General features: G+C 46.4%; 1 protein-coding gene and 1 long non-coding RNA gene across 6 annotated transcripts in view; one reads left to right on the forward strand and one right to left on the reverse strand.

Moving 5' to 3' along the window:
* Positions 1-1900: 1900 nt before the first annotated feature.
* khdrbs2 (KH domain containing, RNA binding, signal transduction associated 2) overlaps positions 1901-27007 on the reverse strand; it is an 88620-nt gene continuing 63513 nt past the window's right edge. For 2 of the 5 annotated variants that reach the window (XR_007397140.1, XR_007397142.1), the window contains 6 exons: positions 22820-22902; positions 20861-20919; positions 18255-18338; positions 16281-16337; positions 4675-4765; positions 1901-2281 (listed from right to left, as the gene is read on the reverse strand). Coding sequence is in view for 2 of the 5 variants with exons in the window: in XM_049009529.1 (XP_048865486.1) it covers positions 16285-16337; positions 18255-18338; positions 20861-20919; positions 22820-22902 (279 nt within the window). In the remaining 3 variants the exon portion in view is untranslated. Of the gene's footprint in view, positions 2282-4674; positions 4766-7726; positions 7801-16280; positions 16338-18243; positions 18339-20860; positions 20920-22819; positions 22903-27007 lie in introns of those variants that run through there. The other 3 variants (XR_007397141.1, XM_049009529.1, XM_049009530.1) reach the window with 3 other exon arrangements.
* Positions 16009-16646, forward strand: LOC125739421 (uncharacterized). Its single transcript, XR_007397143.1, has 2 exons — positions 16009-16156; positions 16294-16646. It is a non-coding gene; the product is annotated as an uncharacterized LOC125739421 (long non-coding RNA).

The following is a 27007-nucleotide window of genomic DNA, read 5'->3' on the forward strand; positions in this document are numbered from 1 at the left end:
AGTCAATCAAAATGGATTAATTAAGAAATTTAAATAGCTACAAACTGCATTGTTTTCCTCTGTGCAGAGAACTCTTTTCCACATTCACCAGCGGTCTAATATGTGATCATTAAAACGTGATGAAACATACATGTACAAATGCCATTACGCACACTTATTGTAGATAAACACGTGATAAACATGTCAGGTCAAAATTAGGCAGGGAGATGATTAACATTAAATATTTGGTGCTGCGGAGGCAATTAACAGGATTTAGGAGCCATAACGTGTGCTGATATGGGGCATGCATTTTCATTATCATCTTTTTAGGATTAAATAAAAAGGCGAGTCTGGCCGGCTGCCTGCGCAGAGACTGCATTGTTTAGGTATTAATAAGCTGAATAATTCAGCCCTCATTGGTAATACATCATTTGTTTTGTCTCCAGCTGTTCCGCTGCCCCCCCCACCTACTCTCCTTCCCCAGGGTGGAATGGGGAGGCCGCTGCACCACAAACAGATTCCGAGCCGTACCTGAGTTCACCTCATCTCTGGCTGTGTGCCTCGGCTGTCGTGCTGGCCAGCGTACAGTGTGTGTCACACCAAGCGCTCGCTCTTCATGGGAGACTCGCATAGCCGTCCTGCAGAATTTTGTGTTGCTGTTGTTAGTAGCAAACTGGGCTTTGACGTTTATATCTTGGTATATTCATAATATCGATACAAAGAACATAGATTTCTGTTCACCATTTTTTTAATGTGAAATGTGACGTCATGTCATGTTGGCAGATAGTACGCTTCCCTCTGCCTCTCTTCCCCTTAAATTATTGATAATTGGGCAGGTTGTTTTTTACATTATATAAATGATCCCACAATGGCCCTGTAATGTCCGTCCTGTGAATGTTGCACCGTGGGTCCAGGAAGTACGATATTTTGCTTCACTGGTTATTATTCTACGTGGGGGTGATGACAGTGAAGATTTACTTGGCTTGGACTGATCATAGCTCCAGCTACCTGGTTTAATGTAAACATACCAAACTACATCACAACTTATTGGCCTGTAAAACACAGAGGAGGAGACTGGAGCGTCTTCCCTTGTATGTCATCTCTTCAGGGTAAGCTGCTCTGATGTACAGGGACACAGCTAGGCAAACCGGAGGACCAGAAGCATGCTGATTGTGTGTTTACACGCGTGACGAGTGTGACAGCACATGTGTTCACCATTTGCCTGATGTACGCATTGGCTTTTGTTTGGTCTCTCAGTACATGAGTCAAGGTCAAAGCGTCTGCTCAAACCGTGCCAAATCCAGACAGCAGCTTACATCTCTAACCGAAAAAGTGCCCCCCCCCCCACCGAAGGATGCCTTCTGACAAGCCACGTCCTCCGGATGCTGGGGGTGTCATTCGGAAGCATGGATCTGGGCTGTCGTCCAGTAACCAAAGCCAAATACAATTCAAATGTTTTTTTTCAGAAGAGCGGTTCCCAGACTGGACATGAAGATGGATAACTGCGCTCTGGTTCTGCTGGTGCGTTCACGGTGGATCGGTGGCAGGAGCCGTGTGTGACATCTGTGAGGGCGAGACCGCCCTCTGAGCCAGAACATCTGATCAAGCTCACAGGCTGATACAGCCCCCCCCCCCCCCCCCCCCCCCCACGACCAAGCCTGGAACGAGATTACAGCCTGCCACCTTTCCAGTGATGTGTGATGGCCACACTCTGGGGTGCTGCTGGCTTATGTTTTGATATTTTTCAAAAATCAGATGTTTTTGCTCTTCTTTGTTTAATGGCTGCATGCGGATGATTATTATTACTATGCAGTACCAGAAGCGTGACTGAACGTTGAGGGGTGACTGACTGGTTTAGTACTGGCGAAAACAACAAACAAACAACATGTTAAAAAGAAAACGCAACCCATGGAGCAGCAACAAGCTGGAATTTTCATTTTTTTTAATTAAATATCAAAGTGAAGTCTGTAAAATACAAAGTATAAACAGGAGTGTTCATACCTTAAGCTATTATTCAATTTAAAATTTAATAAAAGGAGGCAAATGACCCCAACAGCTTATCGTCTGCACGTGCCAAGCTGAGCCTAATACAGATTTCTTTGCATTTTGGCTGCATTTCACTCTGCCAGCTCCTCTGATCCTTTTCATTCGGACGAAGCATGAATTCAATGAGTGTGAATTCAAGCTGATTGTCTTCCTGATGAAATCGCTACAGCAGCCGGAGAAGCCGCTCCGCTCCAGCACGACGGCCGATGTCCCGTCACAGTGCCTCGGCTGGACATCTGCATCAGCTGCGGCACAACTGCAGAAGAGTGGAAAAATGCGAAGAATATGAATTATGCAAATGCAGCTACTGCAGCAAGTAACCACGGCGACAAAACAGAGCTGACATGCAATCTGTCGGGAACATGTGGCTGAGGAAACAGTTTGTGGAATGTGGAGTGGAATCGCGGGGCGACGCAGGCCATCAGTGGGCGGATAATAAAGTTTTATTTACAGAATTTACAATAGCGTAATGTGCATTACAATGCAGCATTTCAGCTGCGCGGTGTATTTCGAATCAAAGACGCGAGTGCGTGACAAGAGCAGCAATCAGACAGTGACTAGGGCACCAGTTTCTACACCGACAAGCCCGTAACAAATGCCCTCCGCCCCTCTTCACTGGAAACGGCGTCACCCGCAGGCGCCACCTACAGGTTGACCTGTAAACATTGTTCGGCCGCCATGCTTGATTGGCTCGTAAACGTGATGCTGCTTGACCCCTCAATCTCATGGATGATCGGGAAAATGAGAGAGGATGGACACTGTCCCCACGCCCCCGCGCCGTCATGCCCTCTCCACGCAGTTCCATCTGCAGGTCATGTCCTTCGCTCCTGCTAATTATCGCGCCCTTAATGGTACCTGTCTGCTCTGACTGTCGCCTCCCTGCCGAGCTTTGCTGATTTTGCTGATTTTTTGCAGGGAGGTGGGCAGGGGGGCAGGGAGGTGGGCATGGGGGGGCATACAAGTGGAAAACAGATGGTGGCACTGTGTCACTGTCAGGTGCTTTGATCCTCTGTCAGGTGGTGTTAACTGGTCTTCAGAGAGCCCTTTCATACCTAAAGTGTCTCGTCCTCTGTCCTCTTATTCATGCCTTTCCCGGTTCCCCTTCCTCCACACGCACATGATAAATCCCTTCATATATAATTACAGTAGTGTGATTCAGCAAGGTGGTGCTGATATTTACTGCAGAGATGCGCTGCACTGTAGCCTTCTGGAGCGTCTGGCTCTTTCGTTTTGACGTGATCATCTCGCGGCCCCTGAATGTCCTGCACCCACCCACCCATAAGTGCATGATCATCTCGCGGCCCCCTGAATGTCCTGCACCCACCCACCCATAAGTGCATGATCATCCGGAAGTCGCAGCAGATGGGTCAAGCGAGAACTGAGCTTATCCTGAAGATACCTGCTGGCATCACATCGTCTACTAAGCAGCCTACATTTACAACAGAGGAATTTCACATGAAGGGACATCAGCCGACTATGGTCACAGAAAAACCAGCTGCTCTTTGGCCAGGCCAGGCCTGGAGCCCCACCGGGAAGACCTGGCTGGGGAGGGGGGCTCTTTGTCCTTGTGACTTATCTTCGGACACTGCAGGATGCTGGGCAGCGCCATGGAGGGTGAAGGACAGCTGTACTCGTTATCTAACAAGGCTGCGTGTACACGCTTCCGTGACACGCCTGACTTAATCTCACATGCCGTTTCTTTGCCGTCCTCTGCCTGCTGGGAGGGTAGCTTCTATTTCTGCTCGCTGATGTCCATTTGCTGACGGCCGTAATCAGTATCTCTGTTGCCAGCTGTTTGCGTTCTCCTTTGTTTTATTCCTCTGTAGATGGTAGGTTTCCTCTCGCTTTGGCTGTCTGACAGCCTTGCCGGCCGCTAGCTGCTCTGCTCTGCTCCTGATCGCCGCTTCCTGGCACCTTGTTCCTCCCTATGCTGAAACACGGCACTGACACCAGCGGAAAATCCCTCCATGTTCATCCACGCTACCGAGGCACCGGCCAAATTCAAATCCTGCCGGTGTAATTAAAATAAAAACATTCAGTAAAATATTAGCAGAGGTTCTGTGGTTTTCTGCCGGAGATGATGGAGGATTAGGACTCCTCATTAACGAGGCAGCCCTGATCGGATACACAGGATTGGGCAGTAAGGACACGAAACCCAACCTTGGCGGACATTTTCATCTCCTTGTTAAAGACTCCCTCTCACGGCGTGATTCAAAGTGCAACATGATGCAGATTAATTTCAATACATCCTCTGATGAGCCGTTCTGTAAATTGCACCTCTTGTTCTTGTATAATGGAGAGGGGAGGGGATTCATATCGTAAGCTGTAGTGAATATTCAGCAAAGAGACCCCCATCCATAATTCCTATATCAGGACATAAGCACTAATGTAAACCAGCATTTTGTGAAATGAGGGGCCTGGATCCTTAACCCAGTGAATAAGAGCAGGAGAGGGTATACCCGCCCCATCTGCCCCCCCCCCAAAGGAATGGAGGGCAGCTGTGATAAGCTGGTTTAGGCCGGGTGTGAGTGGGTGGGCTATTACACTTTCTATGAGGAATCCTTTTGGCCCCCTCCACCGCTGGCTATGTGAGAAGGTGTCCAGGTGGAGTGCGATTCCACCTCCGGGGGGGGGACCCAGAATACGTACCCACGCTGGACAGCATGAGGCCCTTTCCAGGCCCCCATCTCTAAGCTGCATGGGCACCTCACCTCCCCGCCCCCCCTGTTTCTCTTAACACCTAGAAAGGAGACAGAGAGATACATGAACACTTACAGGAAGAGCATGCCAGGTCACATGACTCCCAACACAGAGGTGAGACGCCTGTAACACGAGACTGAAAGGCCCTGTGAAGTTAAAAGCTTTTATTAAACACCTAAAAACAAACCATTATTGGCAGATACCTTCTGCCCTTGTCAATGGTACGCAGCACGTAGTGTGTGTATGGACTCTGATTCCCGTGGCCGAGGGTGTGTGTGGGCTCTGATTCTCGTGGCCGAGGGTGTGTGTGGGCTCTGATTCTCGTGGCCGAGGGTGTGTGTGGGCTCTGATTCTCGTGGCCGAGGGTGTGTGTGGGCTCTGATTCTCGTGGCCGAGCGTGTGTGTGGGCTCTGATTCTCGTGGCCGAGGGTGTGTGTGGGCTCTGATTCTCGTGGCCGAGGGTGTGTGTGGGCTCTGATTCTCGTGGCCGAGCGTGTGTGTGGGCTCTGATTCTCGTGGCCGAGGGTGTGTGTGGGCTCTGATTCTCGTGGCCGAGGGTGTGTGTGGGTTCTGATTCTCGTGGCCGAGCGTGTGTGTGGGCTCTGATTCTCGTGGCCGAGGGTGTGTGTGGGCTCTGATTCTCGTGGCCGAGGGTGTGTGTGGGCTCTGATTCTCGTGGCCGAGGGTGTGTGTGGGCTCTGATTCTCGTGGCCGAGCGTGTGTGTGGGCTCTGATTCTCGTGGCCGAGGGTGTGTGTGGGCTCCGATTCTCGTGGGCGAAGGTGTGTGTGGGCTCTGATTCTCGTGGTGGAGCGTGTGTGTGGGCATTGATTCTCGTGGCTGGGGGTGTGTGCGGCCTCTGATTCTCATGCGTGACTGTGTGTGTGGGCTCTGATTCTTGTGGTGGAGCGTGTGTGTGGGCATTGATTCTCGTGGCTGGGGGTGTGTTTGGGCTCTGATTCTCATGGCTGGGGGTGTGTTTGGGCTCTGATTCTCATAGCTGGGCACTGCAGCAGGGATTACCCTGGACCACACACGGGCCTATACAGTGAACGATGAAGCTCAGCCAGGGCCTGGGGTTTGAGGGCCACAGAGTGGGCCAGCAGATAAAAGAGCAGGTTCCGTAGAGTGCCAGAAAGACTTGCAGGTTAACCGGCTGTGCTGTTTGGCAGCCCAGGTAGCCTGGCAGGCTGGACAGAAGCTTAGCCACACGCTGCTTAGCCTGCCGCTAAGCCCCCATAGACACAGAGCCAGCCTGCGGCCCCCGCTAATGTGACAGCTAGCCTCTGCGGAGCTAGCCTGCATCTGCTAGCGGAGCAGCACAGGCTTACAAAAGGCCGTCTGCACCCCAGAGCAGCTGCGAGTGAAGCCGCTTGTAGTAGCAGAGCGAAAAACACAATAATAATTTGGGTGAAGAGCTACTCAAACACTGCTGTGCTTTCAATACCTTTCAAAACATAATTTGGTGCTGATAACACACAACATGTCATATTTTAATATTTATTCCATAAACACCAATCTCCAGAAGCCATAAACACTGAAGTGCATGGCAGTAATCCAGCATGCAGAATTTCCTCATGTATATACGTGTCTGCGTATTTTGTTCCTGTACATGCATTTATATAAATGCAGCGAATATATATGCACACATACACGCACATTTACGGCAGCTGGTCTACGTGAAGATGGTTTTACCTTTAGAGAGAGCTGCTTTAAGTGGCGTTAGGTAACTCTTAGCAGTGTTAGCACGTCGCATTAGGCAGCTTAGCGTATGGAAACACTGAGCGGGTAGAGTGATGGTCCAAGCCACACTTTGTGAACCATTTGCTGCATTTTCTGACCCCATGAGATGGTGCTTCTGTGTTTAAAAAAAAAACTAAGTAAACTAAGAGCACCGTTTATTGGGGTCAGAAAACACAGTAAAAAATTCACGAAGAATCGTTTTGGCCTAGTAGATGGTTACTAGTAGATTGCGTGTGGTTAATGTGTTTAGCAGCCATTCCTCATGGCTTCCTCGATCTGGGTCTTTGCGGCAGTATTTTGTGTAATGCTGACCTCAGATGAAAGTTCTGTAGGGCACCCGACTGCCCTTGACTGAGCAACAGTTACTCTTTATGCTCGTCTTAGCTACTGCGAGGACGTGCTGCACGCAATGCGCCCACTGAGAGCAGCTGAGGGGCCCCACAGCGGATGGTGTGACCTGCCCTGTTCATTAAAATACAGAAACAGTGACTGTACATTTTCTCTCCTGGTGACGCTCGTTTTCAGCGGTGGCAAACGTCACTGTCCTGCCTTCCGGGGAAAAGAGATCACGTTCAGAGAACAGAGATAATGCTCGCTCCAAAAAAACCAGCCTCCTTCGGGGGAATTCATAAGTCCATACGTAAACTTTTATAGCAGAGCTGGCAGAAACAAGTTCTTTCAATAAAGGCTGCAGCCATCTACAACTGCTTTGATTTAATGGTTCTTACAGGTTTAAAGTATATAAAACATACTCTACACCACAGAGAAATTGGCCCTTGGAATACTTATTATAGCAAGTGAGCTGTTTAATTAAACTGTTAAAGTAAGAATGCTAACTGCCCTCTGTGGTAGCGTCTGTGGAAGCCGAGCGAATGCTGGGGCCACTGCACATGTGCACGTGCCCTGATTTTAGCCGTTTAGCATTAGCATGCTATTGTCATGAGAGGTGCTATGGCAGAACTTGCCTTGCTCTAAATTAAGAGAATTAATTAGCCTGGGGAAGGGAATGCCGACGTGATGAATCCCCACAAATCTCTCCTCATTAATTCTGTCCTTTGATCTACTAGCTGCTAATGTTGTATTACAAGCAGGGACTCCTCTGGCACAAAGACCATTAATCATTAATATTCTCTCATCTAATGACTCACTGGACACGATCATCCATGCTGGACCTTGATTTAGCATTCTGTTAAAAAAATGTAAATCCTGAGGGCTGTATCGTGAGCCTCTGGCTTTAGTGTAGAGCTTATTATCCTTACAGTCCTGCAAACGGAGAAGGCCTCTGTCATCATTCTGTCACGCCTGTCCTTCCTCTCATCGATCGGTGCCATCTCTGTAGTAAAGACAAAGGGGATTGTGGGTAAATGGGCTTTTGAGTGGCTCCCTAACAGGCCTGTAGCTGCAGAAAGATGACAGAGTTACCACCTGTGTTGCACTGATTAGAAAATGCTCTCTCTCCCCCCTCTTTTAATTAGCAAGCCCTCTGCCATGTGTATGTCAAATCCGTCCAGCTGTAAAACATGGTCTTATTCTAATCAGTTTGCATCAAACAGAGCTATGTGTAAATCAAAGTTTACATTTGCATTTACATTTATTTGTTTAGCCGATGCTTTTGTCCAAAACGATGTACAAGTGATGCACTTAATCTTACAAATGAATCAGAATGAACAAACTGAAATATTAAAGGATTCTATATGTTCTTACAGAATGTACAACCTGTCTCATTGCACCATTTGTTTTTTTCTTCCTGGAAAAAAAGCAGGCCGTCACATGACAGTCACATGACAGTCACATGGCACTGGCCTGACATTTTGACAGAGATGCATTCACCCCTGAATCCCATGTAGGATTTTGATACACAAACTTAGCATAGCCATCGTCCTATATGCAATGCAAATTTAAAAAGCCGTTCCCCTGTTTGTGTATTATGATTGTTTGCAGACCTGCGTTTAGATTCACAATCCAGCCCAGATGTCCTAAGGTGCACCTTCTGTGTGAATGGAGGGCTGTGACCCAGCCACAGTTCTTACCATGGGAATCAATCATTAATAATGCAAATTAGTAATATATCTACATTACTTTGCAATGGGCTGCCCCCCATACTGGGCTGTTCCCTGCCTCATGCCCATTGCTTCCGGGATAGGCTCCGGACCTCCCCAAGACCCAATAGGATAAGCGGTTTGGAAAATAGATGGATGGATGGATGGATGGACGTACATTACGATGCGACTTCATGGGAAAAACACGAGTGGATTTTTTCTCTACCTTGATTGTTTTACCTCAAAACAAACCTACTGCAAAAAGCAAAGTGACTGAACCTGTGTGTGAAGGTTTCTCCGCAGATGGAAACAAGGTGACAGGAACTAACATTTGAAAAGCACTTTTTAAATCTCCTGTAACCTGCCTCCTTTACGACAGATTTTCTCAGTATAATGTGCGAGGTGAGAGCAGCGCTTGAGGAAGGACATTATAGTGCCAGGCGACTTCAGAGACCCTGCTCTCTTCGGTTTACTGCAGGCCACAAACACTGATCAAAAAATAATCTTTTTTTATGCTGCTTCCAATAAAATTACCACATGGTGACCTTAGAAAATCTGAAAGGCAAGAGCGTGGGAGACCCTGCACATTCATTGCGAGATTCCAAGTGTTAAAGCGGGCTAACTGTGAATGACAGAATAACGGAATGACATCACTGCGTGATGGAAGTGGCAGCCTGAAGAATGTGGCGCTGATGTAAGATATCAATGTGCTTCCCAAAATTCCCACCATCTCGAACTCGGTGTCCTCTTGAATTATCACTCTTAACATCAGATTGTGTCCAATGGACCCATAGAATACTATCCTGGTGGATGCTGGATCACCTCAACCCTAACAAGATTGATGGATGCATGAACAACATGAATTATTAAAGACATTCTGATAGATTCCTCACCACAGCAGGAAAGGCCTCACATCCTGAGACCTTTACATCAATTCCCCCCCCACCCCCCCATCAGCAGTCCAAGCCTACAAAGTCCTGTGCTGTTCTTTTCCATACTTACAGTTCCTGTTGCAGCCTCCCACGTGTTGACTAAAGGCCCCTGGTAAATTTTCCACGTATTCTTTTAAAAATCAGTACCTGAGGTAACCATCTACAGGCTCCTGGCCAAGATGAGGCCTTAATGCTGAATTCATTCTCTGGTCAGCTTTTGTCAAGATAAGTAATATTTCAGCACAGCGCTGTCACCTCGCCGCACGAGTTAGCGCCGCATCTCAGCGTTTCACGCCAGCGATAAGAGACCCAGGCCGGGCCCATAATGTCAACCAGATTAATATGTGTGTCCCTAATGATCGGCCCTAACCCGAGGCAGGGGCTAATTCGACACAGTTTATAAAGGCGGCCAGGCGCTTTCTAATGTTTGCCTCAACTGCCAATATATTTATGGCGGTGCTGTAAATTTAGGTATGGGAGGGGGAGCCGAACCAGCTGTCCCATCAAATCCGCACATGCGACTCTGGGGCTGACAGCGCAGAATCCATTACCAACACACACTAGGCTCCGTAATTATCCAGCTCCCTGCTAGACCATCTCCTCTCCCCTTATTTCTTTTGGTGGGGGGGGCAGTGACAGTTCTGCCAATCACAGGATGCCGAGTCGTAAATAAATTTCCCACACAGACGTAGCTTGCAGGCTGTTAACGTTAATGACAACCTGACGCGTGTGTCTGTCCGCATGTTGCCCGTGTGTGTGTGGATGTGTACACGTATCTGTCGGCATGTTGCCCGTGTGGATGTGTACACGTATCTGTCCGCATGTTGCCCGTTGGTGAGAGGATGTGTACGTGCATCTGTCCGCATGTTGCCTGTGTGTGTGTGGATGTGTACACGTATCTGTCGGCATGTTGCCCGTGTGTGTGTGGATGTGTATCTTTCCACATTTTGCCTGTGCGTGTGTGGATGTGTACACGTATCTGTCGGCATGTTGCCCGTGTGGATGTGTACACGTATCTGTCCGCATGTTGCCCGTTGGTGAGAGGATGTGTACGTGTATCTGTCCGCATGTTGCCTGTGTGTGTGTGGATGTGTACACGTATCTGTCGGCATGTTGCCCGTGTGTGTGGATGTGTATCTTTCCACATTTTGCCTGTGCGTGTGTGGATGTGTACACGTATCTGTCGGCATGTTGCCCGTGAGGATGTGTACGCGTATCTGTCCGCATGTTGCCCGTTGGTGAGAGGATGTGTACGTGTATCTGTCCGCATGTTGCCTGTGTGTGTGTGGATGTGTACACGTATCTGTCGGCATGTTGCCCGTGTGTGTGTGGATGTGCATGTGTATCTTTCCGCATTTTGCCTGTGCGTGTGTGGATGTGTACACGTATCTGTCGGCATGTTGCCCGTGAGGATGTGTACGCGTATCTGTCCGCATGTTGCCCGTTGGTGAGAGGATGTGTACGTGTATCTGTCCGCATTTTGCCCGTGCGTGTGTGGATGTGTATGTGTATCTTTCCGCATTTTGCCCGTGCGTGTGTGGATGTGTACGCGTATCTGTCCGCATTTTGCCCGTGCGTGTGTGGATGTGTACACGTATCTGTCCGCATGTTGCCCGTTGGTGAGATGATGTGTACGTGTATCTGTCCGCATTTTGCCCGTGCGTGTGTGGATGTGTATCTTTCCGCATTTTGCCCGTGCGTGTGTGGATGTGTATGTGTATCTTTCCGCATTTTGCCCATGCGTGTGTGGATGTGTATCTTTCCGTATTTTGCCCGTGCGTGTGTGGTTGTGTACGCGTATCTGTCCGCATTTTGCCCGTGTGTGTGTGGATGTGTATGTGTATCTTTCCGCATTTTGCCCATGCGTGTGTGGATGTGTATGTTTCCGTATTTTGCCCGTGCGTGTGTGGTTGTGTACGCGTATCTGTCCGCATTTTGCCCGTGTGTGTGTGGATGTGTATGTGTATCTTTCCGCATGTTGCCTGTGTGTGTGTGGATGTGTACACGTATCTGTCGGCATGTTGCCCGTGTGTGTGTGGATGTGTATGTGTATCTTTCCGCATTTTGCCTGTGCGTGTGTGGATGTGTACACGTATCTGTCGGCATGTTGCCCGTGAGGATGTGTACGCGTATCTGTCCGCATGTTGCCCGTTGGTGAGAGGATGTGTACGTGTATCTGTCCGCATTTTGCCCGTACGTGTGTGGATGTGTACACGTATCTGTCCGCATTTTGCCTGTGCGTGTGTGGATGTGTACGCGTATCTGTACGCATGTTGCCCATGCGTGAGAGGATGTGTATGTATATCTTCCTGCATGTTGCCCGTGCGTGCGCAGATGTGTATGTATATCTTCCTGCATGTTGCCCATGCGTGCACTGATGTGTATGTATATCTTCCTGCATGTTGCCCATGCGTGCGCGGATGTGTATGTATATCTTCCTGCATGTTGCCCATGCGTGCGCGGATGTGTATGTATATCTTCCTGCATGTTGCCCATGCGTGCGCGGATGTGTATGTATATCTTCCTGCATGTTGCCCGTGCGTGCGCGGATGTGTATGTATATCTTCCTGCATGTTGCCCGTGCGTGCGCGGATGTGTATGTATATCTTCCTGCATGTTGCCCGTGCGTGCGCGGATGTGTATGTATATCTTCCTGCATGTTGCCCGTGCGTGCGCGGATGTGTATGTATATCTTCCTGCATGTTGCCCGTGCGTGCGCGGATGTGTATGTATATCTTCCTGCATGTTGCCCATGCGTGCGCGGATGTGTACGCAATCGTGCTTTTAAAAGATCCCGTGCTGCGTCTGTGGCTCCGTTTCCACTGATTATTTGTGTAGCTTTAATGAATCTAACGCCATGCTGAACAATGCAGCCTTACATTTATTAAGCACATAATGGGTGATTGTGATTATAAGCATTGCAGGCCAATGTCTGTCGCACAAAACACATTAATCATGCTCTCACAGTCCAGTAACAGGATTGAAGAAAATACAGGAACAGAAAATGAATCTAGTTATACAAACAAATCTTTTTCATGCTTGTATTCATGAAAAAGGTTCAGCTATTCTTCATGAAACGCTTGTTGGAACTTTCCTTAAATAGGGCTTATTATCATAAACACTGTAATTTATATGAGTAATAGAACAGCGATATTTCACCGGCATTCTATTCCTTGGCTACAGCACAGTCAGTGTGCTCTTTACTGCTGCGTTAATCTTGTGCTGCTATCGTAAGAATACCACCATCAGAAGAAGGGTTCTTAGCGCAGTGTACTCCGTCAGAGGGCAATTAGAACCCAGACATCTTCCTGACGGGCGCCCACCTGCCCACATGCCAGCCTATCCCACACGGGCCTACCCATGCACCCACCTGTTCCTCATGGCAGCCTGCTCCTGCATGGGCCTGCCCACGTACGCATCTGCCCATGCGCCTGCCTGCCTACACGCCGGTCTGCCCACGCGCCGGCCTGCCCACATTCCTGTCTGCCCACGCGAAGCCATGATGGCACCAGCTGACGTCACAGCACGGTCAACAAATGTCAGAGCGCGGTTAAACATTTTGGCAAATCTATACACCTACCACTCAACATTCCTGGGCGCCCTGGTTCACTATCTTACTGACACCTTTAATCTGAATGCCACACCCACTTCCCACACTAGTACCACCCTCCAGAAAATGCCATGCCAGGACCATAATCGGACGACCTTATTAAACCACGCTGAAACACCTCATGCTGTCAGATCGCTTATTTTGGCGGAATGAGAGCCACGCACATCGTGCCTTGGGGGGGGGGGGGGGGGGGGGGGTGCAGAGTTCAGGCAGAGCACATGATTGAAGTGGTCAGTCTGAGAGCTGCAGGACCACATTAGATATTATTACAGCATTAGGGGCCTTTAATGTAGAGTTCCAAGGAGCGTGGGGGGGGAATGGCTACGCTAACAATATTAGCGACGGCCAGTGAACTCTCGACGAAGGGGCCAGGATTCACCCAACATTTAATCGTCATTATTCAGTTATATTATTATACCCGATACTAAGTTCCATAGCTCCCCATTAGTTTTGTTCAATAATAACCTTCATGTCAAAGTCAGATATAGGATTATGTCAGAATTTCATTCAAATTAGCTTTATCTGTTTGAATTTTCATCTCTGAAAAAAATCGGGGAAACGCGCCCCAACCAGCTCTGCATATCGCCCCCCTTCGCAGGCTGCACTTCGCGGATGGTAATCGGTACTGGCCGTTGATTATTCCACCTCATAAATAAATATATAACCAGTTTCATGCTGTATATATAAAGCCATCCTTGACAGCATGCTAGCCGATTAGCAGATTAGCTTCCCAGCCGCACTTCATCCATTATAGCATATTCCATTTATTACCCCACTCATAATAGTAATTATTCGTAATATTATCACCGAAGACAAATTACTGCTGGAATATAATCAGAAACATATGTACACAAACAGTATTTATTGTCTTTAAACAGAGAAATATCCAGGACATGATTTCTGGGGGATTTAGCTGAGTGCAAAAAAAAAAAAAAACTAAATCTATTTTGTGTTTCAGTAATTAAAGGTTTCAATTAGGCTGACATTTTAATTAAAACCCCAGCGCTTGCAATAAAATGTAGGCCTACAAAAGCAGGGTGAATTTGGGCTGACTGCCTTGTACAATGGACAAATACAAGCGAAATGTGTTTTTAGCAGCGATATCAACAAAATTTCATGGACAGTCTAACCGAAATGTCACCACAGTACTACCACCCGACTGGTTCACTGTCACGGCCTTTAGATCATTACGTCACTTTACCGAAAGCTGTAGATCAACTACAACCTACAGCAGATTAAAAAGAAACCTTATTTATTGGGATCCAGACCTTTCTATGTTAAATAAATAAGAAATACCAATAAACAGCTTTGCTGCACCACAAACTATGTAACATACTAATTTACTGTGGAAGTTTAGTCAATAAAGACCAAAACATGGCATTTTATGAATAAAAGAGAGAGAGACCAGCTCTGGCCCCGTTATTCGGTAATGAAAGTCCATTAACAGCCCACCGCCGGCAAAACGACCCTCCCCCCATTCACTGGGGAGAAAAAAGTGCTGAAGTATGCAAGTACATTTCCCCAAGAAGTATTTCGAAACTTCTTCACGCTTAGAGGAGGTACCACCTAAAAGTATGAGCCTAGCGGAGCTTCCGGTGAGTGGCGGCTTGGACTGGTCACTGCTCGACAGTGCAGGTCCAGCCAGCAGATCCTCAACTCTGCCCTCTTGGCTTTAGCCAAATTTCCCTTTAGCTCAACTGGCTAATTCAACATTAGCCTGGTCTAAAAATGCTAATATAGCTTGGAATATGAAATTGTTAATTAGCATTAAAATGATAAGTGTCCGGTATTCCCCTCCTCGCGATGAGAAGGGGAAGATGTGTGCTTGCTGTCAACACTGTCATTAACTGCTTCCTCCTGGATGTTTCCTTTACCAGTGGATGCATATGAGGATTCTGACGTCTTTTTAAAGCTTGCTTTCCAGAAAACCACTTTAAAACATTTCCTACGTATTTAAGGCAGCTTCACTGACTGTTTTACACCACAGTGATGTACAGTTTCTATTGTGGTACCCAGATTGCAAGGATGACATGGAAATTTGAAGTGTGTTCATCTTTCAGGGCCGCTAAGCCCGTCCCCTCAAGTCACACGTCAATATCCTGCTCTGCATGCATCCATCACACGTGTTCAAGACAAGCAGTTTCATACATTATCACGGGTCACAAAACAAGATTCAAGATTCAAAGGGTTTATTGCCCTTACGTTACACACCAAGGTTACCTTAGTGACTTTCAAAGCCAATGCAATACAAATATGAAGCAAATGATATACAATAGATGTAAACAACACATTAAAGAAATAACTATGTAGTGAATATATATCTTGATAGTTAAACAATTAAAGAGATAAATGATAAAGATGCAGACTGTGTGAAAATAACATTATATGAAGTGCAGGAGTGACAAGTGACCATAATTGTAAGCCAATTTTACATACTTGCATATTGCACAATGAATGGTGATTTTTTGTGACTGCAGTTTCATTATTGTACAACAGCATGAATCTGCTTAACTGTGTAGGGAAGGAACTTCAATATCTAATCCTTCAGTACATCAGCTACCCATCATTCTGCACAGAAGATTTATCCAGCTCCCATAAAAGCCATCGAAACACAACAAGTGCCCAGCTGTTTATTTATACCAGCCAGTGCGCATTTAATACTGTCCTGCAGTAATTAACCGATTTATCTAATTAAATCCAAACAGTGCTCAAACTCTTAGCAGTTTGTCTGCTTCAAGTTTAATATCAAATGCATTTTGTAATTCATGTTGTTACTATATAATTACATAAAAGTAATTTGAATAATTGTTTCTCGAAGTACAGCATCCACCACGTACGGCCGCATGACAAATAATGACAACTTACCTTCTGCTGCTTGACTTCAGCGCATTAATTTGCATAATCAGATGTGATTGGAGCGGCACCTTGTACGTTTCGATTTAATCGCTCTGCCGTGCGCGTCTTTCTGACCGAGCCAATCAGAATCTGGTTAGACCCGCGCGCCGCGAAACAGTTACCTCCGCTACCGCGGCTCGTGCGGCGACGGCTGCCTAAGCGGAGGCGGGAGAAAGTGGCGTAGCTGCAGATTAATAGCCTTTGTAACGCACGGTGTGTACATTGGAAAAGTGTCTAATAGCAGGTTCTTCTTCGGCGAAGCTGTCAGGGCTGGCATTTAGATAGTTTTCATAGCGGCGGTGCCTCGGAACAGAAAGATAAAAGTTCATCGACTTACCCTTTCACTTCAGGCCTCGTCTCGGCTGAGCACCTGAAGACCGGGTACGAGAGACGCCTGCGGAAAGAGGAGGGCGGTGAGAATGCGGCCGGGAGCGGCCTCAGAAACAGCAGGCACACTGCAGCATGCAAGGTGACCCGGACGAGTCTCACAAGGCCGGACCTGCGTTACTATCAAAAAAGTAAACCAGTTCTGGGGACGGAGTCGGCGCCTTAGCGTTACAGAAATCAGACTCTAAAGGCAAACTTTGGATTGCCCTGTGCCATTTTCACAATGCTTTTGCTTCTGGTTGTGTAACATACGTTTAGTTGGGTGAAAATTAATATTAATTTTAGTCGTTTTTATTGATTACATTATTTTCCCTTTCGTTTTGGTCGAGTGATTTTTCGAAGCCTCTAGTTAACATTAATTAGCGGTTTTAAAAGGCCTAGGCACCTATTTGGGGTTAAGTTGGCAAGGTTTACTTTTTTAAATATTAGTAACTTTAGCATTTATGATTGACATACGCAAAATTAGTTATTGTTAGGGGTTACCTGATTAACGCTTATTCATCCTGTGAGTCCCGCGATCTATTGTCTAAGCATCCGCCTCGGGATCTACTAGCCGCAAGAGAGAGTTCAGTTCTAAAGGGGCCGTCAGGGGCGCTGATATTTAAAGCTCTGGAGATTACAGATTGGGCTGGACAACAGAGAAAGCAGAGGGAGAGAAGACATGTGTGACAGCGACGAGTAGTTAAGTCAGAGACACCTCAGACTCACTCCAAGGAGTGAATGAGACAGAGAGTGACTTTATGCAATGCTCAAATGTTGATGGGGGTGGGGGGTAGGTTTGAATATGCTGGCTGGGGAGGAGGTGTGCAGTCATTTCAGCAATCCTTCCGTGATGGGGAGTGTGTGTGTGGGGGCATCCTTACCTCAATCTCCATAACACTCTCAGAAACACGCTATGGCAAACAAGTCAATCAGAATTGGTGTTTAGTAAGATCAAACTTAGAGGTGCGTTTAAAAACCCATTTATTGTTCTAAACAATCGCTTTTCCATTAACATGTTATACAATTATGTGACTACCCAAGGAACAGTTTAGCTCTTTAAAACTTAACTTTAAAGTTATTTTTTAACAATACTTCTTAGTGTATTAATACAGCTTATCTATTGTTACACAAAAAGGACTTACGACAAAATTTCTAAAATTCATTTGTTGATGAATCCTTTTTGACGTATCAAACCAGTTTAGCCATTACTGTAGAAGAAGGAACAAGTCATTCAGATATCTCTATTTTTACAAAAGGCTTTCAGCTTTATTGACAAATTATGGCAAAACAAATCTGACCATTTATGTTCACCTATTTAGAAGCTTACACAGGGCATGTTATGTTCCTTTTTATTATAGGGTTTATGTACAAATACAGGTTAAACACTGAACAGAGCACTGATAATTAGCTACAGACATAGCTGATTGCTGTGCACTCAATAACAAAATTAAATTAAATTTACATACTCAGTATTGAACATCATGAAGCTAACAGATATTAAAGGAAAGAAATTATCTACAAGTTAACGTCTCGCATCACTTGGAAACCGGACTCTTGCCGTCGGAGAGGAGCAGGTGCAGCCGAGGGCCGTTGAGCCATTATTTTGGACATACAGTAACGTGTGGCCGGGAGGAGGAGCCATTTCCACCAGAACAGCTTGCCAGATTTCGGGGTTTGTCAGATTTTTTTTTTATGCTTTTTTTTTTTTTTTGCTCCTACATTTTAAAAACAAGTCCATGGTATAAAAAAAAGGGCATTGACAGCGATGTCAGGGGTTAGGGTTAGGCTGGAGCTCGGCTCGCCAGGGGTCCAGGAAAACAAAGACTGATTACTTTCTTGCTTTTGTGTGTGTGGGGGGTAGGGCGCGGGGGGAGGGTAAGCACACAGTTACAGGGCTGTCTTTTGTTGGAGGTCACAGATGTGGAGCACCTTCAATATCTACCATAGGGCTGCTCTCTGTAGGTCCCTCGGGTTAGCCTTGACGATGGTGCCTTCAGGCTAGTCCGGGACGTGCTCCACTCCTCTTCTGCAAAAAGGCAAATACACCAGTAAAGAGAGTACGCCCCCCCCCCCCCAAGGGCATGGTACACACCCCACGCGACGGCCCATCACCGATGGCCTGTCCCACCTGACCCGGTGTCGTTAAGATGTGAGAGGGAACGCTCTGAAGTCCCAATAACAGTAAGAATAAAGGTCAGGGTAATGAAAATATCCTAGCAACTAAGTAGTGTGGTGGCGTGTGAAATATAATTACCTCACAGCCATCAGCGATGCTGTAATGCAGTCATTATAGTCGTGTTGTGGGTCCCTGACCCTGCATTGTCCCAAATCCACACGGCACAGCTCTGGAGGGTGCCAGCCCATGGGATATTACCCTTGCCCCATACTCCTATTGCTTTATTTTTGGGGGGGGGGGTCACAGCTTCAGGCAGCAAGTAACATTCCTTAATGTGCTTTGGACCTAGCTGCTTCTGAGGGAACAGGTTGAATTGGGTCAGGATCAGAACCAGGGCTGATGGGGGTTGTGACCTGCCCCCCCAGTGATAGACTAGGATGCATGGCGCCCAAAAGTGCCTAAGGGAGACTAAACTGAACGTTGCACCCCTGAAATCTGCTTCTTAGTGGCTTCCCCAAACCCTCAGCCATTGCGGTTGGAGTCCTGTTGAGTCCTGTTGTATGTCACGTGCCTTTCCCTAACCCGCCGTGCTGTGCGAGGTGCCACAAGCAGAAGGAGGGGGAAAACCATTCCAGTTTCTCCCACCAGGGGGCCACGCTGCACACTGCTACGGTATCATACTATGTCCTGGCTTAGAGTATAATTCTAGAAATATAAATAAATTTTTTGTGTATATAAATATATACAGAAACGAAAGCTTAATTATCCATTGCATAAACAAGTAAAAATGGAAATTTCCAGACAGTATGTTATTTCCAGACTGCTATGATTATCTGTTTCAACTCCATCTGAGCCCTTGACTCACAGGAGTGCCTTCATTAGTTCACCTGAAAGCCTTTTTTGTGGTGCTCAGGAGCCTTGGAGAGAGACCTTTGAAAGCAGGAGGAGAGACACCTCGCCTCTGGGGCAAATGGAGGGTTTCAGAGAAATATCACTGTGGACCTGCTAATTCATCTGCGCAGGTACAACCCCCGAAACACAAAGCCATACAGAGAGAGAGATCTCCATTGTCACGAAAAGGCATGCTGGGTAGACTGCCCACCTACATTCATTTTATGGGGTGTTGAGCCCACACTGACCTTTGGTAGGGAATCTAACCCTAACCCGCTTATTCCAATGGCCGTGAAAAAGCATATCCCTAGCACAGCAAAGCATAAAAATCACATAACCTTACTCCTGGTTTTCCAGGCTTGTGCATCCTGACACTCTGGAAGCAGCTTCCCGTGCTTCTGAGAAGACGGGCACAGCAATGCAGATGAACACTAGGAATTGCCATGCTGGGGGCTCATTGCCAAGAGCTGCATGGGGCCCACTATCCGGTTTAATCCCACAAAAGCACGTTTATGACTGCTGGGACTCTCTGTCCATCCGAGCTGCACTTGCTACTGGCTGCTGGCAGTCCAGATTTCCGCTAGCAAGCTGTGGATGTAGCAGATCTCCCCCCCCCCAACCAGAGCTGCCTGGCTAGGTATACAGGGCCCTACCCGGGAACTACTCTCGGTATGCTGCGTCTCAGACATCAGCCAGCCCGCCTCCCCTCATCTCCCCTCGAGAAAGGACACTTTCTTGCTGCCGCGTGGGAGGAATTCGTTTTTATATAAGAGAAAGGCAGCCTGCGGATTTTTCTGATGGAGTCAGTGGGGTGAGTTTAAGCTACATCCGTCCCTCAAAAGAACGATGTGAACTCCATGTCTGCAGGCCTGAAAAGGAGCCCCAGGGACCACAGCACAAAGGCCCCTAAAGGCTCGTCGTCAATAGAACACTTTTTACATTCTATTCTTGAGCGAGGGAGAAAATAACGCTGGTGAGTGAGCAGCATTAGGGGTCCTGCTGGACATGGCATCCGAAAGGGGCGTCCGGGCAAACAAACATTTGCCAGAGGTCAGGAATGGGGGTGTCTGCATGCCGTGATACCGTCGGATATGAATAATGCACATTACCCACGCTCCCTAACTCCAGCTGGCGCTGTGCCGCCCCCGCCAGACCTTCGATTAGCAGTGGGTGCCCCGGCCTTGGCGCAGGAGGAATTGTTGTCGAGTCGATACATGTGACACTTGGCAAAGTAAAACACTCCCAGGTACTAATCAGGCATCTCAGCATCCCTGCGGACATCAATCTGACCCCCTTTTATTAATTGCTACTGGAATCCTGTTCACATGTAACCCCTCCTGGATACAGAACTCTGTGTTTTGGAACAAAGATAATCAGTTCAAGAAGATCAAAGTTCTGAAAAAGCTGAAAAAGGAAGGTTTTTTTTTTTTTTTTTTTTTTCTTTCGTTTTCTTCCTAAGGGCAACCGGTAGCTTTTTTATTCTGAGGAAGCAGAGCAACAAAAACACAGATGGAGAGGAGAAATAGATGGGCAGTCTTTACCGTAAGCGTCGTAGGCGTCCTCGTTTGTGCTGTGGCTGTATTCGTAGTACTCAGAAGCACTGCAAGGAAAGAAGATAGCGGTTTAAGTGGGACAGGATGTCTAGAATGCTCTAAAGCTACCTCATGTTCACCTCTGCTCAATGTGTTATTGTAGATTGCGAATCCAGAGAAAGATGGAAAATGATGAGTCTGTGGGAAGTACAGGATACAATTCTAACTCAAAGAAGGTGGACCCGCAGACAGACAGATTTCAGAATTACTTCCTAACTTCTTGTGCCGACCCATTTTCATAATGACACATGCTGCAGAGGTGTCCTCACCCACGGTGCGGTCCTGACGCGCTTAACAAGGTGTGTTTAGGTAACTAGGCCACGTAATGCTCCGTGTCCTGCTTTAAGGGTAATGGACCGATTCAGAGAGGCTTCTGTAAGACCTGCCATTTTACAGCTCATCTTGCAGGAAATTAACCAGACTAATGAGTTTAATTGATGGGGTTTCAAATTTGGGGTTACGATGCGGAACTGCCCTCCCCGAATTTGACTATGGAATCGCTTAGACTTCCGCTGTCGTCACAGCAGCATGTTTGGGGTGGGTAATTTGACACCTGTATCATGAAGAGAGAGGGAAGGACAACGGTGGGGGTGTTAAAGGCATGTCGACTTTGACTGATAATCCTTTCAATGAGCTGAAACACGTGCACATCTAACAGCAACCTTACTAAGGACCCCACATGCTCCCCCATCATGGGCTTGGTGGTGTGGGGTGTGAAGTGAGGCAGCACACACAGGAAAGCCATTTATGCCCAGAACTGCTCAGCACAATGCAGCACACTGTGTCTTTAAGGACAGAGTCACCTGATGCATGAACACCACTGGCGTGTTTACTGTGAAGCACTTTGTATGCACAGGGAGCTCAAAATGTTATTATGATTACTCCTGTGATTTTCAGTGAAGGAACAATGTTAATATATTAATTTCAGAAGAGTATGATTAGATAAGTAGAAGTGAAAACGAACGACTGAATTAATAAACACGTTTATATACAGAGTTCCTCGTTTTCTTCAGCAGAAGATGGTTACTGTGGCACGTGTTTAATGTGAGACTGCTGTATTCTGTGAAGACGTCTCTTCAAAACAGTTTAGCTCTTGAGTGATAATGATGGTTTGCCAAGACGGAAAATGCCTGTTTAAATAGAAAAGCTTCACGTCTCAGAGTTCAGCTGTAATCGCTCTGAAAATAGGTGCTGATTGGTTTACATGAATGCAGGAAATGAGTTTTCGATCCAAGTGACTGACAGTTATTCAAGTGCTACTCTTGGTGGCGACACAAGGCTTTTGACTGCTGTCTGATTTCAGCAGTGCGACGTCCACTCCGCGCTGCCAGCAGAATCACAGTCCTTTTCAATGTACGGCTGTGTGTGCTGGACTGAGCATCTATATCTCTGGCTGGTTAACCCAGCATGCCTTTGAGTGAGCATCCATTTGGCTAAAAGCATCAAATAAAAGAGGAAGAGCTTTACACGCACACATACGAGACGTTTACAGGAGGGACTCAGAAGTTGGTGCCTTTAGTACGTTTAGTAAGCGGAATCTAACATTTTTGTAAAGAATGACTAAGTGCTACAGTTGTAACAGTTGCAATACTCAGAAGTAATAATCAGGTTACTCTTGGGGTTTCACTGTTAAAGGACACTGGGGTGAGGGGGATTTCTGAGGAAACCCCTCCCCTTCTCTAAGGTCCCCATTCAAATCACTATATATCTGGGAAAGAGTCTCCAGACTGCTAATCTGAAGTTCGTTTTAATTGGTTCTCAGAATATGAAACAAATTCTTGAGAGCAGCTCCAGAGAATTGTCGTACTTTAACAACCACAGGCAGACTGGAGAGTAGGAAGCTATAGACCAGGATCCCCTTCAACTTACAGGCTCCTGCAGGCCATTGTTTCCCCCGTGGATACGCACCTTTTTGTCTGACTGCTGTAGGTGTCTTCATAAGTATCGTAACTCTGGTCGTCATACTCGCCGTCATATCCATCGTCATATGCCTGAGAGTGAAAGCGACAAGTCAGCCTCGACACCTTCACAGGGGAGTTTAGTGAAATGCAGGGAGTTCCGTAGGCTGGCTGTATGCCTGGGGGGCACCTATATGAATAACTGATTTAAAACTTCAGTAATTGTCTGCTGTTTGTTAAAATTTTAAAAGCTTTAACATGTCAATTGCATTGCCTTGGTGTGCATCAGGCCAGTAAGACTTTTTGGAAGCAGCTGAATCGCATTGAGTTGTGTAAACATAATGAGCCCTCAGAGAAATGCACTCTCAAGCCCCTCCCACAATCTGATCCATGACCAGATGAGGAATGAGACTAATTGCTGTGTAGCAGAATTAAGCGAATCAGTTACGAAATCCAGAGTGCAAGGCATTCCCTCATTTATGAGATTCTTATCCACAACGAGTCGAGTGGTGTCAGCTCTTTCTATCGGACATTAAGCATTGGATGTTGACTAATATAGCTGTTTCCAGAGATGAGGGGAATCAGCTGGGAACATGGTCGTTTAGTGGTGCCTTCTTGCTCGGAACAATCTGAGATACAACAATACAGACAGCCAGTACAATATGGTAGATTTTCTCATGATGAGATTGGAGTTTTTCTGTTATTTGTACCATTTCCTGTTGAGTCAGACACCGAGGCCAGTGCTAATTTCCTGTCTTCTTTCCTTTCTCTCATTACGAAGGCTGGCACATTCACTGCCGAGGGAATGTCACTTTATACACTCCCTGAAGGACGCTCTGCAGAACACGCTCTTCTGATAGCTATGCCTCTTTCAAGATAATTGTAAAATCCAACAGAAAGACTAGCAGGAGCTAGGAATTAGAAATCATGCCTTGATACTTAGTTTTATATTTCAATAAACATATTTTGTTTTTCGCTTTGAGGTATGTCCTCTTGGTAATCATTCTTTGCAGAAAAGAATAGGGCCTCAGTAGTTAGAGAATGAGTGGAAAAGAGAATGAACCTCTTTCATTTCATGGTTGAGTACAATTTCAAAAGAATTAGCCTGCTCCATGGTCAGTGTACCACCGTAACTATGACATCTGCCATGCAAATGTTCCAAGTTGTTCCTTTTCTGTCAACACATTGGCTGTCCCTGTGTTCTAGGACATTCCCTTTATATGGTGACAGGGCTCTGAGCACGTTGGCTGTCCCCGTGTTCTAGGACATTCCCTTTATATGGTGACAGGGCTCTGAGCACGTTGGTTGTCCCCGTGTTCTAGGACATTCCCTTTATATGGTGACAGGGCTCTGAGCACGTTGGCTGTCCTCGTGTTCTATGACATTCCCTTTATATGGTGACAGGGCTCTGAGCACGTTGGCTGTCCCCGTGTTCTAGGACATTTCCTTTATATGGTGACAGGGCTCTGAGCATGTTGGCTGTCCCCGTGTTCTAGGACATTCCCTTTATATGGTGACAGGGCTCTGAGCACGTTGGCTGTCCCCGTGTTCTATGACATTCCCTTTATATGGTGACAGGGCTCTGAGCATGTTGGCTGTCCCCGTGTTCTAGGACATTCCCTTTATATGGTGACAGGGCTCTGAGCACGTTGGCTGTCCCCGTGTTCTAGGACATTCCCTTTATATGGTGACAGGGCTCTGAGCACGTTGGCTGTCCCCGTGTTCTATGACATTCCCTTTATATGGTGACAGGGCTCTGAGCACGTTGACTGTCCCCGTGTTCTAGGACATTCCCTTTATATGGTGACAGGGCTCTGAGCACGTTGGCTGTCCCCGTGTTCTAGGACATTCCCTTTATATGGTGACAGGGCTCTGAGCACGTTGGCTGTCCCCGTGTTCTAGGACATTCCCTTTATATGGTGACAGGGCTCTGAGCACGTTGGCTGTCCCCGTGTTTTAGGACATTCCCTTTATATGGTGACAGAGCTCTCGGAGATTCCATGATTATGTTTAAGAGACTTTGTGTGAAGTGATTGATTCTGCAAAAATGGGCATTTCTCAAACCCACTTTGAATATCAAGTCATCGTTCAGATAGATGGTTGGGTATTCAACAGAATCTATTGGATGCTCTCCAGAAAGTATTGTTGATGAAGAAAAAGTTTCACTTTGTGCTTGAGGATGGTGAGTTGCCAGGGTTCTCACATGCGGAACTGAAAGAAACTTCCATAGTCAGTTTTTATGTGTGGAGTCATACATTGTTCAGTGTTAGAAGTCATCTTTATGTCTTCTTGCTACCACTAATTAACACACAACATTCATGTTTATGAACTGATTTTCTGACCAATCCCTGGACATTAAGTTGATTTCTTACTCAAACTTACAAGGCTTTGAACTTGAAACAAGCACATGTGCCAATATTTCTAGCACGTGAAGAATACAATGGCATTTATCAACCATTATTAGGAACGTTAAGTGTTGGGAATATTGGGAGGATTGTTCTTGTATTTCAGAAAAATGAAAGTCTGATTTCCTGCTGATTCTGAAATGAAAGCATTTGTAATGGTAGACAGCCCTAAGCGGCATTAATTAGCTGTCCTGCACCTTGAATATTAAGCAGATAATACACCTTCATCCCTGACCTCAGTCCTGCTTTATATTTAATGATCACTTAAAGCCTCCAAAACACACATCTGCATTCCACACTGAAATGCCATTTTGACTGTGTTCCTCCCCTTTCACACAGACCCTTCGTCCCTACTCAAGTGACAGCTTGATTCCTACGTGACAGTCATTTAAGGCTTGCATTCAGTCTGTCCTAATTAGTAGCAGTGTTCACCACCACTCAAACCACACGTTTGTGCAGGGCCCTCTGTTGGCCATACATTCACTACACTAAATATTAAATTAATGTTCCTTATTTGGGAGATGCTGAAGTGGCATGTTCTGCTAACTGGGTAGTTAGCTACCATCTTCTGACTCTACTTGTTAGCCACTTATTTTGTTTTTGAAATATCTGGGCATGGGGGTGGGGTGGGCAACCTGACTTTTTCAGTGGGCCCCCCAAAACAGCAAGCTAGCCCCTGGTCCTAAATCATTAGTAATGGGAAATATGCTTCATAGTGATTTCCTCTACCACAGATCACAATGTTTGTGCCATGGTTTGGTGTGTAAATATTCACCGTGGAGACATACGTTTCTTAAGAGTTTAGTGAAGCCAGGAAATGACTGAATCCTCCCAGTCTAGTTGCATTTTCTATATATTGATATTTTGAAACAAAATGAGAAATGAAATGAGAAAGTGACACGTTTCTGAGTGGAACTGCATGTGAATAATTCATGTTGGAAGCACAGATTTGTATGTGGGTCAGATTCCCCAGTTTTCCTGCATTCAGCTCTGAAGTAAATTTGTAATATACAGTATATTCCATGAATTGACTGATTTGTGTCCTACTTGTTAATGGCCAGCCTGGGGTGCAATACTCGGTTACCCCAAGCAGCAAAGGGTCAGCAGGTAGTGTGGTGATTAAGGGGGTCTACCCCAGGCAGACCTGGCCCAGGTCTACTGCGGGACCTTTAAGAACGGTTTTTAACCATAGTCCAGCTGGCTGAACAGGTCAAAATCATTGGATAAGTGTGAGCTAGCCAGCCAGACGTGATGTATGAAGTATATATTCAGTTGTGAAAGTGGTCCCTGCTCTAAACACCCAGATAAATTGGCTGTTTGTTGCCCACGTCTGCTGATTTAGACCCTTTGGTTGGCCCATCCCTCCTATTTGCTGGAGGCTTGTCAGGAGGCATATATCAGAGAACATCTTTTCTACAGATGTGTAAGGCAGTTGCTGATTCCTGACAGGAGACCATCAATCCTCGGGATACTATCACAAAACTCCTGATTCTAAATGGCTGCCTTGCCGTAAACTGACAGCTGACTGAAAATTAGTGGCACCGGAGAAGCTTCCGGAACAGTGGAGTTTTCTAATGTTCTGTGAATTTTTTTTTTTTTTGTTTCCACGTGACTGATTTATTGAGCGCCAATGCCTGTAGACACGCTGGCATGGTTACTTCTGTTATCTCTTTGAACATGAAGACCTCTGTACAAAATTAAGGATTTACAAGCAGGCTTGTTATGCTGATTTGCATTATAGCATATACATGATATTCAGCTGTCTCATTCTACAAAGGCCCCTGGCTCTTTAG

The sequence above is a fragment of the Brienomyrus brachyistius genome, chromosome 3 (assembly GCF_023856365.1).
Source record: "Brienomyrus brachyistius isolate T26 chromosome 3, BBRACH_0.4, whole genome shotgun sequence".
NCBI classification, from domain to species: domain Eukaryota; kingdom Metazoa; phylum Chordata; class Actinopteri; order Osteoglossiformes; family Mormyridae; genus Brienomyrus; species Brienomyrus brachyistius.